Genomic DNA, 12,257 nt, shown 5'->3' on the forward strand with positions numbered 1-12,257 from the left:
GCTGTCTATCACTTTATACATCTCTGCTTTAATCCATTTTTGTTGTTGTTTAAGATAGGATCTCACTATGTAGACCAGGGTAACCTCAATTCCAAAGACATCTGCTTGCCTCTGCTTTCTGCTGGCATTAAAAGCATGGGCCACTATGGCTGGTTTGAACCCTTTTTTTTTTTTTTTTTTGGACTGATCTACCATCAGCTATCAGCTGTGAGCACGTTAGTTATGAGAACAGCTTCTATTCTTACTATTTAATTTCTAAGAATTATACAGGAAAGGTGACCAAAAATGGAAGCCTATACATGAGGTGATTCTAAAGATGTGGAAGAAATTATATATTCATACTAGTACAAATTCCCATTTGTATGTAAATACTTATTCATGTAAATTTCCTAAGGGGGGTGGTTAATTGAGAGGAGGGAGCTGGTGATTTTACATGTTTATACTATCTGAAAAAAACATTCTTTCAGAATGTATTTATTCTACATCTAATTTAGGAAGTTTTAAAATGTTCTAAAATAATGCTGCTTAAATCTGGAGCTAAGAATCTGAACTCCAGCTTTGAGCAGAATGAGCACAGGAAAGGCTCTGCTCACACAACAGTGCTTGACTAAAGAGCAACTCAAATGGATACATGCAAAATAGAAGCCAACGGGCAGAGGGCTAACATCAGGAGAGAAGAACCATGCACACACCTCCTAAGAGCAAAGCCACGCCCACTATCCTGAAAAGGACTATGCCTTGAATTTTAGCATTATGATGTCTCAGAACCTTGCACAGTCACAGCTTTCAGCAAATGCTCATGACAGCTCCAACAGTAAAGAGCCATGAGAGGTGGACACGATCATACAACACAGGAAGTTCAGTAACCCACGTTACGGCAGCCGCACTCCATCTACTCATTCTCCTCCTGACATCTATTTAGGGATCCGCATCTCCTTTTCTACCCAGCCATACCTAACCCATGCTGCTCACCCATAACTGTGCCTGCTGACTCATCTGCCAGTCACTCCCCCATCTACTGCCTACTGGCACTTTCGGGCACCATCCACACACCTGCCCATTCATTCATTCATTCATTCATCTATGTGCACATCTACCCATCACTCAGCCAGCCAGTCTTCTACCCACTCAACTGTCCTCATGCACTCACCCACTCAAGAACCAACCACCTCTGTATGCAAGACACTAAAGTGCAAAGCTAAGAATAAGGAAGCCTTATTAAAGGGGCAGGAAGAGCCCAGACTGGCTGCCACTCCTTATCCACTTTCCATCTGAAGGGAGTAAGTCTCTAAGCAAGCACACATTCTAGTAACTCAAAATTACTGAACTGCCTTAATCCAGGCAAACAGTGACGAAGCGACACAGCGGGGAACCAGAAAGATTATTCTAAAGAGCAGGTAATAAAGCATGGACGAGCCATTTTCTCAACAATTTCCTTCAAAAAAAAGCTCAAGGAAATGAGTTTTAAATACAGAGAGAGACAGACAGACAGACAACCTGACTTAACAACAACAAAACATGTTCAATGTCATTGTTCATCAGGGAAGTGCAACTCAAAACAATTGCATACCAAGTCGGACACCTTTGAAGTCCTTGAGAACACGGGAGGGCCTGGGCTAGGTTCTGTAAGACAGTTTCTTGTAAAGACAGACACATGTCCATATCTCCTCTTAGGGGATGCCCAGGTAAAATGAAAACCAATACTCATAGCCAGGCAGTAGTGGTGTATGCCTTTCATCCCTGCACTTGGGAGGCAGAGGTGGATGGAACCTGAGAGTCTCCAGTGCACACTTCTCAAAGAAAGAGGCCAACCTCATAGGTTAGTGATGGTTCCAAATGACTGACCAAAGGAAGGCATATAGAGTAGCACTATGGTGACCTATGGCTGGCCATGGGCTAGACGTGTTCTACCATCACGTCGTTAAATTCACAGAGCTGTGAATGGTAGAGGCCAATCTAAACAGGCTGTGTACAGGTTGACTGCTTGGAGGAAAGCAGGCCTCTGAAACAGTAAAGGATTGGAGATTTCCAGGGACCAGGAGAGGAAGAGACAGACAGCAGACAGGGGATTTTCAGGACAGAGAAAGTACTTTGAATAAGACTGCAGTGGTAGCTGGGCGTGGTGGTGCATGCCTTTAATCCTAGCACTCGGGAGGCAGAGGCAGGCGGATTTCTGAGTTCGAAGCCAACCTGGTCTACAGAGTGAGTTCCAGGACAGGGCTACACAGAGAAACCCTGTCTCGAAAAACCAAAAAAAAAAAAAGACTGCAGTGGTAGGGAGGAGGAAAATACTTCACTGTCCAACCTTGTAAATGTCTGACACCAGGGTCCCTAAACTAAAACAGACAAATTATGACCAAGCATCAGCAGATATATCATAAACCCATGATCCTCCTGCCTCAGATTCTGGAACTGGGACCTAAGGAACAGGCTACTAGGTTCAATTTGTAACAACGCTGTTTTCGATGTACTAAGAAAATCCAAGGCAGGATCTTCCATCTTTTTACACAGTTTTCTTATAAACCTTCTAAAACCTGCTCAAAAATTAAAATCAATGCAAAAGCTATTTAAGTCAATAAAAATTATAAATCCCAAAATATCAAACTCATATAACTAAATGCCAAAAAGTGAAAATATGTAAAATATTAAAATACCAAATTAGGGGCTGGAAAGACAGCTTGGTGGTTGAAAGCATTTGTTCTTGCAGAAGACCCAGGTTTGATTCCCAGAACCTACAATGTGATTCATAACTATCTGTAATATATCTGAGGGAATATAGTACCCTCTTCAGACCTCTGCAGGCACCAGAGTATACACATGCAAGTATGTACGCAAACATAAAAACACAACATATAGCACAAAACTTAAAAGAAAAAACACAAATAAAGCACTAACTACCAGCCCTAAATTGCACCCTTAAATAACTCTTTGCAGGAGCAAAAGAATGGTTTACCCAGCAAGAGGAGCTTTCCTGATTTGTTTCCTCTAGCTTCCCGAAATACCTAAAGACCACTGAAGTTCTGTGCATGCCCCAACCCATCAGATTCCACCCACACCTCGCCTCTCTGTAGCCACCAGAGTCAGTACAGTTGCTTCCTTTGCACCTTCTGTGCCCTTCGCCTACATTCAGCACCTAGAAAGCGGTCTCTGTATGTTTAAGGTTAGGAGCCCTTCCTGTTACTTACCCATAGCTATCACTTCACTGTAATGTTCTACAGATACACACATGCACACAGGCACACACTCATGGGCACTGGAAAAGGGCTGTTAAGTATCAGGAGAGCCAGATAAGGTGCCTCTCAAGTAAGAGTGGATGGAAGATGCCCACCAGTTTTCCCACAAGTACTCTCAATTTCTCGGGGTCTTACCTAGGACACTGGCCTAGCTTCTCCTTGTTACAAGCTACAACCCATGCTGACACGCACACTCACCCATTGACACCCAGAAGCCCTATAGCCATCTACTCCATCTATTCCAGGTAGGTGCTGTGGTAGGGCCAGGTAAATCTCATCAATAGTTGCTTTGCTTAAAAAAATACAAAAAAATAAAAATCACCAATTGGGGTGGCTATCTGCCCAGCAAAGCAACCACACAAGGAACACAAGATCCAGGAATACTCTTGGCTCCAGTGCCATCATCATTTTCCGTATGATTCTCAGAGAACCAGGGCCGCATGTAAGCAGCACCAAAACCTGTGCCTGACTCAGTGCAGTTTAACAGAGGTACACCGTCCACCTGTCCACGAGGATCAAGAAATCTCACACTAAGATGTATGCAAGTTCAACGGAAGATCTGTCTCGGCCAGATCAAACCACAGTGGTCTTGGCCCTCAAGGGACACTTCTCACCTACAGAGAGGGCCATAACAATGGTGATTCCTTCAGCCTTCCCCAGAAAAGGTCGGTGCAAAAGGAGACGGAAGCCTGGCCGCTGGCTATCAAATGGGGACACAAAGCAAGTCAACCCCGCCTAACAAGGCCCAACAGACACAGCTGCTACTCCACTTTCTGATGCCTCTGACTGTATCTGAGACAAGCTATCTTCAGGAATGTAACTGGTGTTTAAGGTTGGCAGATCACAATGCTCTTCCACAGTGAATCAATCTGACCAGGCCTGGGTTGTTATGAAAATAAAGGTTCACAAATACAGTCCCAGTAAGAACACAGGAAGGGTTCACCTAGCTGAACCCTAGGCCCTCGCTCCAACATGCATTAAGTCATCTAAACGCCAAAGTTCAGGCCTATGAGAGAGAAGCAAGAGAACAGTACTAGGCATTTGGGAAGGCTGTATCTCAAAAGATATAAAAACTGTTATGTCCACAGTAGCTACAAGAGTCTGAATGACAAAGCAGACCAAATGTTCAAGGGTCAGGGATTGGCCTGGGGGGTTGAGGGCAAGGAATGAGAAAGAGGACACAGCAGCTTTCATCAAGGGCCCTAAACAAAACAAAACAAAAAGAAGTTCTCCACAAAATGCCTAACAGAAGTGGCAGAAATGGGCCTTGCAATGTAGCAGAGCATTATAAACAGCAGCATCAGTAGCAGTGTGACACCCCAGGACAGAGGGTAGTCATGATGAGACAGAGGACAGAGGTATAGCTAAGCATTCAACCTTTAGCCAAGTGAAGGTGCAGAGTAAGACACTCAGCAAGACTCGGACTTCCAGTCAATGAAGTTTATATCCAAGGTATGGACAAGAAGGCCGATCTCTACCAGGAAAATTGACAGAAGTCTTTGGAGCCACAAGAAAAGGTATAGCAGAGTAAAATATGTTTTGGGGAAGCCAAGAGAGCACCACAAGGTGGGTTTGGAACTGGGGAGAAGCTCAGGACAACAATATCTTACTAACTTATTACCAACTCCAGAGACAGGCAAATCACAAGAGAATTCCTGAGGATTAAAATTCTAACTATGCCATCCAAGCCTGCTGATGCAGAGTGGCAGTCCATGAAGAAAACCTTAGGACAAGGCAGGATGCTATCTCTACTCTCAACCATAATGCAGATAGTGTCTTTGGAACAGAAAAGGTCAAAAACAATGACTTAGAGGTCAGGGTCAGATTAAGTGTTAAAAGGCAAGAAAAGATATCTGCAGCAGCTCAGGAGCCAACACATCGAAGTACTAAGGCAAGAGAAAGAGAGCCCTAGGCCATCCGTGCACAGGCAAGGGCAGGCACAGAGAAGGAATATCTGTGGGAACAAAAACATATGCCAAAGAGGACAGTGAGAAGTCTTAATTCTGTGGAGGGCTGGTTAGAGGCTGAGCAGATGAAACACCTGCCTCATGTCCTTAACAGTCTTTATATTTAGTGTTGACACAACCAAGGGTCACCTGAAAGAGACCAGAACTGAAGAACTGTTGAGATCAGACTGGCCAGTTATCTGTGAGTAACTCTTCACTGATGATTGATGTGGGAAGACCCAGCCCACTGTGGGCAGAATCATTCCTTAGCAGGTAGCTTTGGTCTGTACAAAAGAAGTAGCTGAGCGAAAACTAGTGAGCAAGCCAGTCAGCAGCATTCCTCCATGGTTTCTGCTTCAGGGTCAGCCCTGACTTAAGTAAGGTGTAAGCCAAATCGACACTCTCTTCCCCTAAATGGCTTTTGGTCAAACTGTCTATCAGAGCAACAAAAAAGAAATTAGATCACTGCACAGCCTGACAGCCTAAGTTCAATCTGGGAACACTCCAGTAGAAATAACTGCTCAAAGTTTTCCGCTGACCTCCACACAAGCACAACTCACATGCCAGTTCTCATACATAACACGCTCAAGAATAAAAGTAAAAAGAAAAAAAAAAGAAAAGAAAATGAAGGAAACCCAGCACTCATTTCAACTTCTATGGGTCAGTGAATGAATACAAGTATATACGGTAATTTGTACTTACCCAACCTGAATGAGTTCATTCAACTTTGTTGCATTCTTGTCATCCATACCTTTAAATGTATAGAAAAATAAATGAGGCCATGGGGCAGTTAGATGCAAACAATCACAAATTCCCATATTATTGCTTCCACACAGACTCCAGACCTTGCTAATTAATGGTCTATAACTTTATGATCCATATCTGCAGCAAAGTTGACCAGTACCTTGCCTCACCCACACAGCCTATTCCTAACGATTTCTTAAGGGTCCAATATGCTCTACGCTCAGCTAGCTCTTCTTACAGGAATTGTCCCTGACCTTCTAAGACTGCTGAACCATGGCTCAGCTCCCATAGTGCCTGGTGCCGATAACTGCTTCCTCCAGACATCTCACTGGGTCCTGGGCCTTCTTTCCTTGCTGACTGTGAACTCTCAGGTACATAGTTTAAAAACCAGGGCCTGCTAAATGATGGCTCCCGTGTCCTAGTTGTGTGCTCAGCACTGTCCTCAAGGCGTTTGTGCAGGAAAGTAGGAATTAAAAAGCTAACACAAGAACCTAGGCAGTGACACTGGGATATGAGCTATAAAACTCCTCAACAGTACTGAGTAACTTGGGAATTAAGGGACCACAATCACTAGTCAGGCAGAGAACCAAGACAAGAATGAATTATAAAAGCAGCCAGAGACATACTATACCTATGAAGAACTTAAAGGACTTTTTTTTAATAATATTTTTTATTAGATATTTTCTTCATTTACATTTCAAATGCTAGTCCCACCTAAAGGACTTTTTCTCATAGATAGTACAGGACAGAAACTAGAGAAAGGTTTTAAAGGACTTTTTATCATAGACAGTACAGGGCTAAAACTAGAGAAAAGCTATAAACATGAAGGAAGGAAGGAAGGAAGGAAGGAAGGAAGGAAGGAAGGAAGGAAGGAAGGAAGGAAGGAAGGAAGGAAGGAAAACAGACTTCGGCTTGGTGACATATGCTTTAATCTCAGGACTCAGGAGGCAGAGACAGGCAGATCACTGAGTTCAAGGCCAGCATGCAGCCAAGACTACACAAAGAAACCCTGTCTCAAGAAACCAGAAAGAATGAAAACAAAATGAAGCTGTCAGATGAATAGTAAGGAAAAGGATCCAATGCAGGTACAACTGCACCAAGGAAAGGAAAGGAAACCCTGACCAGGTAGAACAGACCTTTAGGAAAGCAGGAAGAACACTAGGAAGGGCAAATGTAGACACAGGCCTGCAAGAGCAGGCCCATCATGGCCCTTATATGGACACTAACCAACCTCTCCAGTAACTACCACAAACACATGAAAAAAATGTATACAACTCTGTTTAAGCCTCGTGTGATCAGGGGGACTGGAGCTCAGATATGCAGGAGGAAGTGGGTTGCTGAAAAGTGAAGGTAAGGCAGGAACAAGGCCCTACAGTCCTGGGTCTAGCAGGTTGTACAGAGAGAGGCCTATGGGTGGCATCCAAGTGTAGAAGTCAAACAAAATCAAACAAGACCTAATGAAACATATCCAGGAAAAAACAAGAGAAGGGAGGAAGGGAAGGGCAAATGTCAGAATTCCTGGATATCACAACTAGTAGATGTCTGTGCTGGGCCCACTAGCTGAGATGAGGACAAATAGCCTTGAGGTGTAGTTAGGCTATGGCCTATGGAGGTCCAGCAAGAACTGATGCTCCATCATATAGTGGCTCAGATAGGCAGTCATGGCAGCAAAAAGCAATGCAACCACTTTATATACAGAAGAGTTTGCACAAAGAGCAGTAGGACTGGACAAGGACTTGTCCATTACATGGGGATGTTCTAAAAACTCTGAATGTAGGCAGGAAGTAGCAGGGTACTGCACCCTTTGATAGCTTTAAAATGACTCAGTGCAATCCTAACAGGCAGTGTGCACTCCAGGTCACAGGGTTGAGGTCTTAGGGTGTGCTATGAAGATCTACAGTCAAATGGAAGTGAGAAAACAGTGCACCTGTGTGTGAAAGACATAAACAAACACTAGTAAATGGGAGGTCAGGTGAAGACAGGGTCATTAGATCTTTTTCAACTTTTTTGTTGTCAAAAAAAATTGCAAGATAAAAGTTAGATCCCTGAGCCAGGCGTGGTGGCGCATGCCTTTAATCCCAGCACTTGGGAAGCAGGCAGATTTCTGAGTTCGAAGACAGCCTGGTCTACAGAGTGAGTTCCAGGACAGCCAGGGCTACACAGAGAAACCCTGCCTCGAAAAAAAAAAAAAAAGTTGGATTCCTGCGCACTAAAGATCAGTGGTGACAGGACATCATTCCACCAGGATGACCCACAAACAGCAGCAGTACTCACAACCCCCAATCTTCTTGCGTAGCTCGCCATAGCAGATGAGACCATAGAGTTCCTGGGATGACTTCTTCAGCCCTCGAGAGAACACTGGAAGAAAAGAGCATGGATGTTAGGCAGGAGGGACAGAGACTTGACAGGGTACATACAGTCTGCTTGTACAAGAGCATAGAAGAAGCGGAGACGTCTATGTGGCTCACAGCACATTGGGCATGTAGTTACTGATCTCCCCGAGGTTCCCACAGACGGGAAAGCCAGTTGTAAAGGCAGGACAGTGTCAAGGTGCCTGGCTGAGACTACTATTTCTAGCACAGAAGCAAGTGGCTGGCCCCTGGCTGTGCGTGTCCAATGATGAGTCATCAGAACCTTGGGAGAGCCAGAATCGCAATATGAAGGGCCCATCATGTGTGGTGACTGTATAGTCCACCAGGCAGAGAAAGGTAAGAGGGAAGTTGGGTGGTCACACAGGAAAGCAAAAGAGTACAGTTGGTGTGATCCTGTAATGTGTTGAAACCTCTATCTCTCACCCCTGATGGAACAGAGCTAAAAGAAATGATGCTACCAGGACCCTGAAGGATGTGTGGTCAGGAGGTGCTTCTGCAGAGAAAGGAACAGAAAAGAAACATCGCTTTAATATATGCTTTACAATACTGACCCATGAAAAAAGTCCCAGACTTAGCAGATCCTGAGAAGGAACATGTAAGTCTCAGGGCCATGGAAACAGCTGAGTTTGTACCATCCACAATGCCTGAAGGTAAAGCTTGATGAACAAGTCAGACACATCCAATCATCACACTGGACATAACTTGATCCACAGCAGTCTTTAAATCCTAACTCATGAGCCATCTTCTCACTGAGGGAGGCTTTTCAAGAGCAGCTGGAGCGCACCCACAGAAAGCCTTGGAATGACTTTCAGAACTTACTGTGAGCTCCAACAAGAAAAGGAAATGTAAAACAATAAAAAGAAAAAAAAAAAAAAAAAAGAAAGAAACCAGTGCACCTGGAAGGCACAGACTATGTTTCACTATACTATGATGTGGATAGATATAGCCTCAGATCTCAGGGACTGGAGTGGGGCTGAGATATGCAAGTGAATCAGTGATAGGGCACACAGCAGTGGTGGGAACAATGGAAAAACATGAAGGGGTTGACTTCAAGTCTGCAGAAAGATCTTATGCTGATGAGCATATGAATTATTGAAGCTAACAAACAGGTTCCCAGAGATCAACTGAGAGATGGCCCCCCAACCCCCAAGCTGTGGCGACTGACAATTTAACCCCAGGGGTCTCTAGAAATAGACAAGAAAGGGAAGGGTGTGTGACCCCACAGAATCTGTCTCTCTGTAAGGGGGTGGGGAGATGAGGCATCGTTTTTTAAAACTACAGTATCATGATGCATATCATGGCCAAAACTGCCTGACCGGGCAAAGAGAACACCACAAGAAAGGTGAGGATCAGGGGTGCCAAAGGCCACCAAGAAGGCACGGGTAGAGGTCAGAAGGAGCAATGTGGCACAGCTATATGCCAGTGATTCTTATGTCAGAAACTTACTATCTAGAAAATTGAGAGTATTAGAAGAAAAATATCTACAGAACAAGCCCACTCTAGAAACTGAGGAATTCAAGGCAGGATGGAGCAGAGCAGGCTGGAACTAAGTGAGTGCAGGGAGAGAATCCATATTCATGGAAGGAAGAGGAGGTGGGTTTACAGCCAAGAACAGTTGATTAGCTTATGGATTAAAGAGGTCACCGAGAAAGTGGTCAATCAAGGGTGCTTTTAGTGAGAAACTAGACTACCATTCGGAGACAATCTAGCCACCTCCGTGAAGATGAACTGGACTGTGTAAATCCTGACTATATCACAGATGACCAGAATACTGGCAGAGCCAGCATCCACCCAAGCACAGCAGCAACATTCAGGCTTTCTTGTGCACCCAGAATTCAGTTTATCTCAGTGCCCAAACTCATAAGGGGACCCAGAATCTTCTCTCGTGAGGCAGTTTTCTCCCAGGTAAAAATCTTTCCCTACCTTGTTGGGAAACTTTAAGACATAGAATGTCAAGAGAACGTAGACAACCAGAGTGTCTGGGACAGCATGCTTGCGACAGGATGTTCTAGGGGGAGGCAAAATACTTCCTGCAGGGAAGCTCCATTAAGAAAGGAAGTAAACAACTCAAAATAGCTCCAGCAAGTACCTGAAATTGACCAGATTTCCTAGGCCAGATTCCTTCTGCAAGAGTATGTGAGTAAGCAGTACAGACGAAGAGTTACTCTCCGACAAGTCAAACTTAAAGAAAACAAGAAGCAGAGACCACAGCCACCATAGAAGAACAGTTTCCAATCTGTTGAGCTTACTGCAGGACATGCAGTGTGCATTAGAATCCTGTTCTGGCGAGCTGTTACTGGATGGGCTTGGGTGACAAAGCTTTGAGTCATTTCTGCTTCTGTAAGTAACCCTTCACTCAAATTCCTGTAAGTAGCCCACCAAAACAGCATTGGCCCACCAAACTGGAGTTTGGTGGTATTGGTGCTTTGGTCTGGTCTGTCATGGGCTCTGTCCCTCTCTAGGGCAAGTAGATGTTTGTGTGTTATGCCTCCCAAGAAATGTCTGTTACCAACATAAATATACTCAAAGACACTGAAACACAGAAAGCACAGCTCAAAGAATAATAAGGTTCCTTACACAGATGGGGCAGCTTCCTCACAATTAAATTTAACCAATAGGTTCTGGACATGCCCCCAAGCAAAGCACTAGGATACAAATCCCACGGTAGGCAGCCAGGTGAATATAGGGTCACATAGAGTGGGCAATGGGTGTTTGACTGAAAAGAACCAACTTTGCCTAGTGGTCTTCTAGGGTCTCTGTAACACTCACCATTGTCAAAGTCAATGTATTTGGTAATCTTGTGCCAGGTGCGGTAGTAAAAATGCCGGACCTGCTCTTTGTTCTTCACCATGCTTGCAGGCTTGCCCTTCTTCTTGTACTTTAGAGCAATGTTGTTCTGAATGGCTTCAAAGTCTTTTCCATGCTAGAAAACAAAGTCCATAATAAAAGCATAGCAGTTAAAATAAAACAAATTTTTGGTATAATGTAAGCATCATCAAAGTCAAAATGGGACCAGCTACACAAAGCATAAAACAAACTAAGCTTCAAAGCAGAAAAGCATGAAACTTATCCTTGGAACAAACACTTATGGGTGGCCCTTAGGGGGCCATGAGGGATACTTACAGGAGGATTCCATAGTAGAGAGCTCAGGCTCTTACCATCTTACAGTAAAAGGGTCACTCTTCAGAACTACCCATTGATTAGATCACAGAAAGTGTGATCAAGGAGGAGCGGCACATACACACCCTTGGGAGGAGAACCAAACAGAAGCATTCTGAACATATCTAAGGACCAACCCTTCCTAGAAGACCTCCTGCAAAATCTGGGTGTGATTGGAATTTGAGGATGGAACGTGTGTCCCTGTGTTGATAATAGAGAACCTGCTGTTTGGTGGTCTCAAAAAAGAGAGCTAATTAGATGTGCTGAAAGCACCCTGTGCCAGTAGCACGTCGGAACCCAAATATAACTTTCTTCTTTCATTTATTCATAGTTTTTCAAGACAGGGTTTCTTGTGTAGCCCTGGCTGTCCTGGAACTTACTCTATAAACCAGGCTGGCATCCCATGCTGGGATTAAAGGCATGCGCCACCATACCTGTCTATTTATTTTAATGGAGAAGTCTAGTGTTCTGCAAAAATGGCTAATTCCAGGGCTGCAAGGTGTTTGTCAGATAAGCATGGAATAATCAGAGTTGCCCAAAATGAGACCTTATACAAATTGGTTTCAATCTGTACCCAAATCATGGAGGCATAAATCAATGATGCAAATGGATTATGATCTACATAATAAAGTAGCCTTCATGAGTCCACATGTACGTAACGAAACACTAGGGAGAGAAGGAAAATTTTCTCTAAAAGGGATCTGTAATCCTCAGACATAGAGCAATGGAAAGAAGACAGTCACTAGACATATTCCACGGTGACTGCTGTGCCAGGCAAGCAGCAGGCAGGTTGTTTAAACTAA

The 12,257-nt window shown here is 44.1% G+C and overlaps 1 protein-coding gene across 7 annotated transcripts in view; it reads right to left on the reverse strand.

Moving 5' to 3' along the window:
- Cramp1l (cramped chromatin regulator homolog 1) overlaps positions 1-12,257 on the reverse strand; it is a 54,615-nt gene that overhangs the window by 25,163 nt on the left and 17,195 nt on the right. For all 7 annotated transcript variants that reach the window (XM_006524702.4, XM_006524703.4, XM_017317589.2 and 4 more), the window contains 3 exons: positions 11,065-11,218; positions 8,198-8,281; positions 5,882-5,930 (listed from right to left, as the gene is read on the reverse strand). In XM_006524702.4, coding sequence (XP_006524765.1) covers positions 5,882-5,930; positions 8,198-8,281; positions 11,065-11,218 — 287 coding nt within the window. The remainder of the gene's footprint in view (positions 1-5,881; positions 5,931-8,197; positions 8,282-11,064; positions 11,219-12,257) is intronic.

This window comes from Mus musculus, chromosome 17 (genome assembly GCF_000001635.26).
Source record: "Mus musculus strain C57BL/6J chromosome 17, GRCm38.p6 C57BL/6J".
NCBI classification, from domain to species: Eukaryota; Metazoa; Chordata; class Mammalia; order Rodentia; family Muridae; genus Mus; species Mus musculus.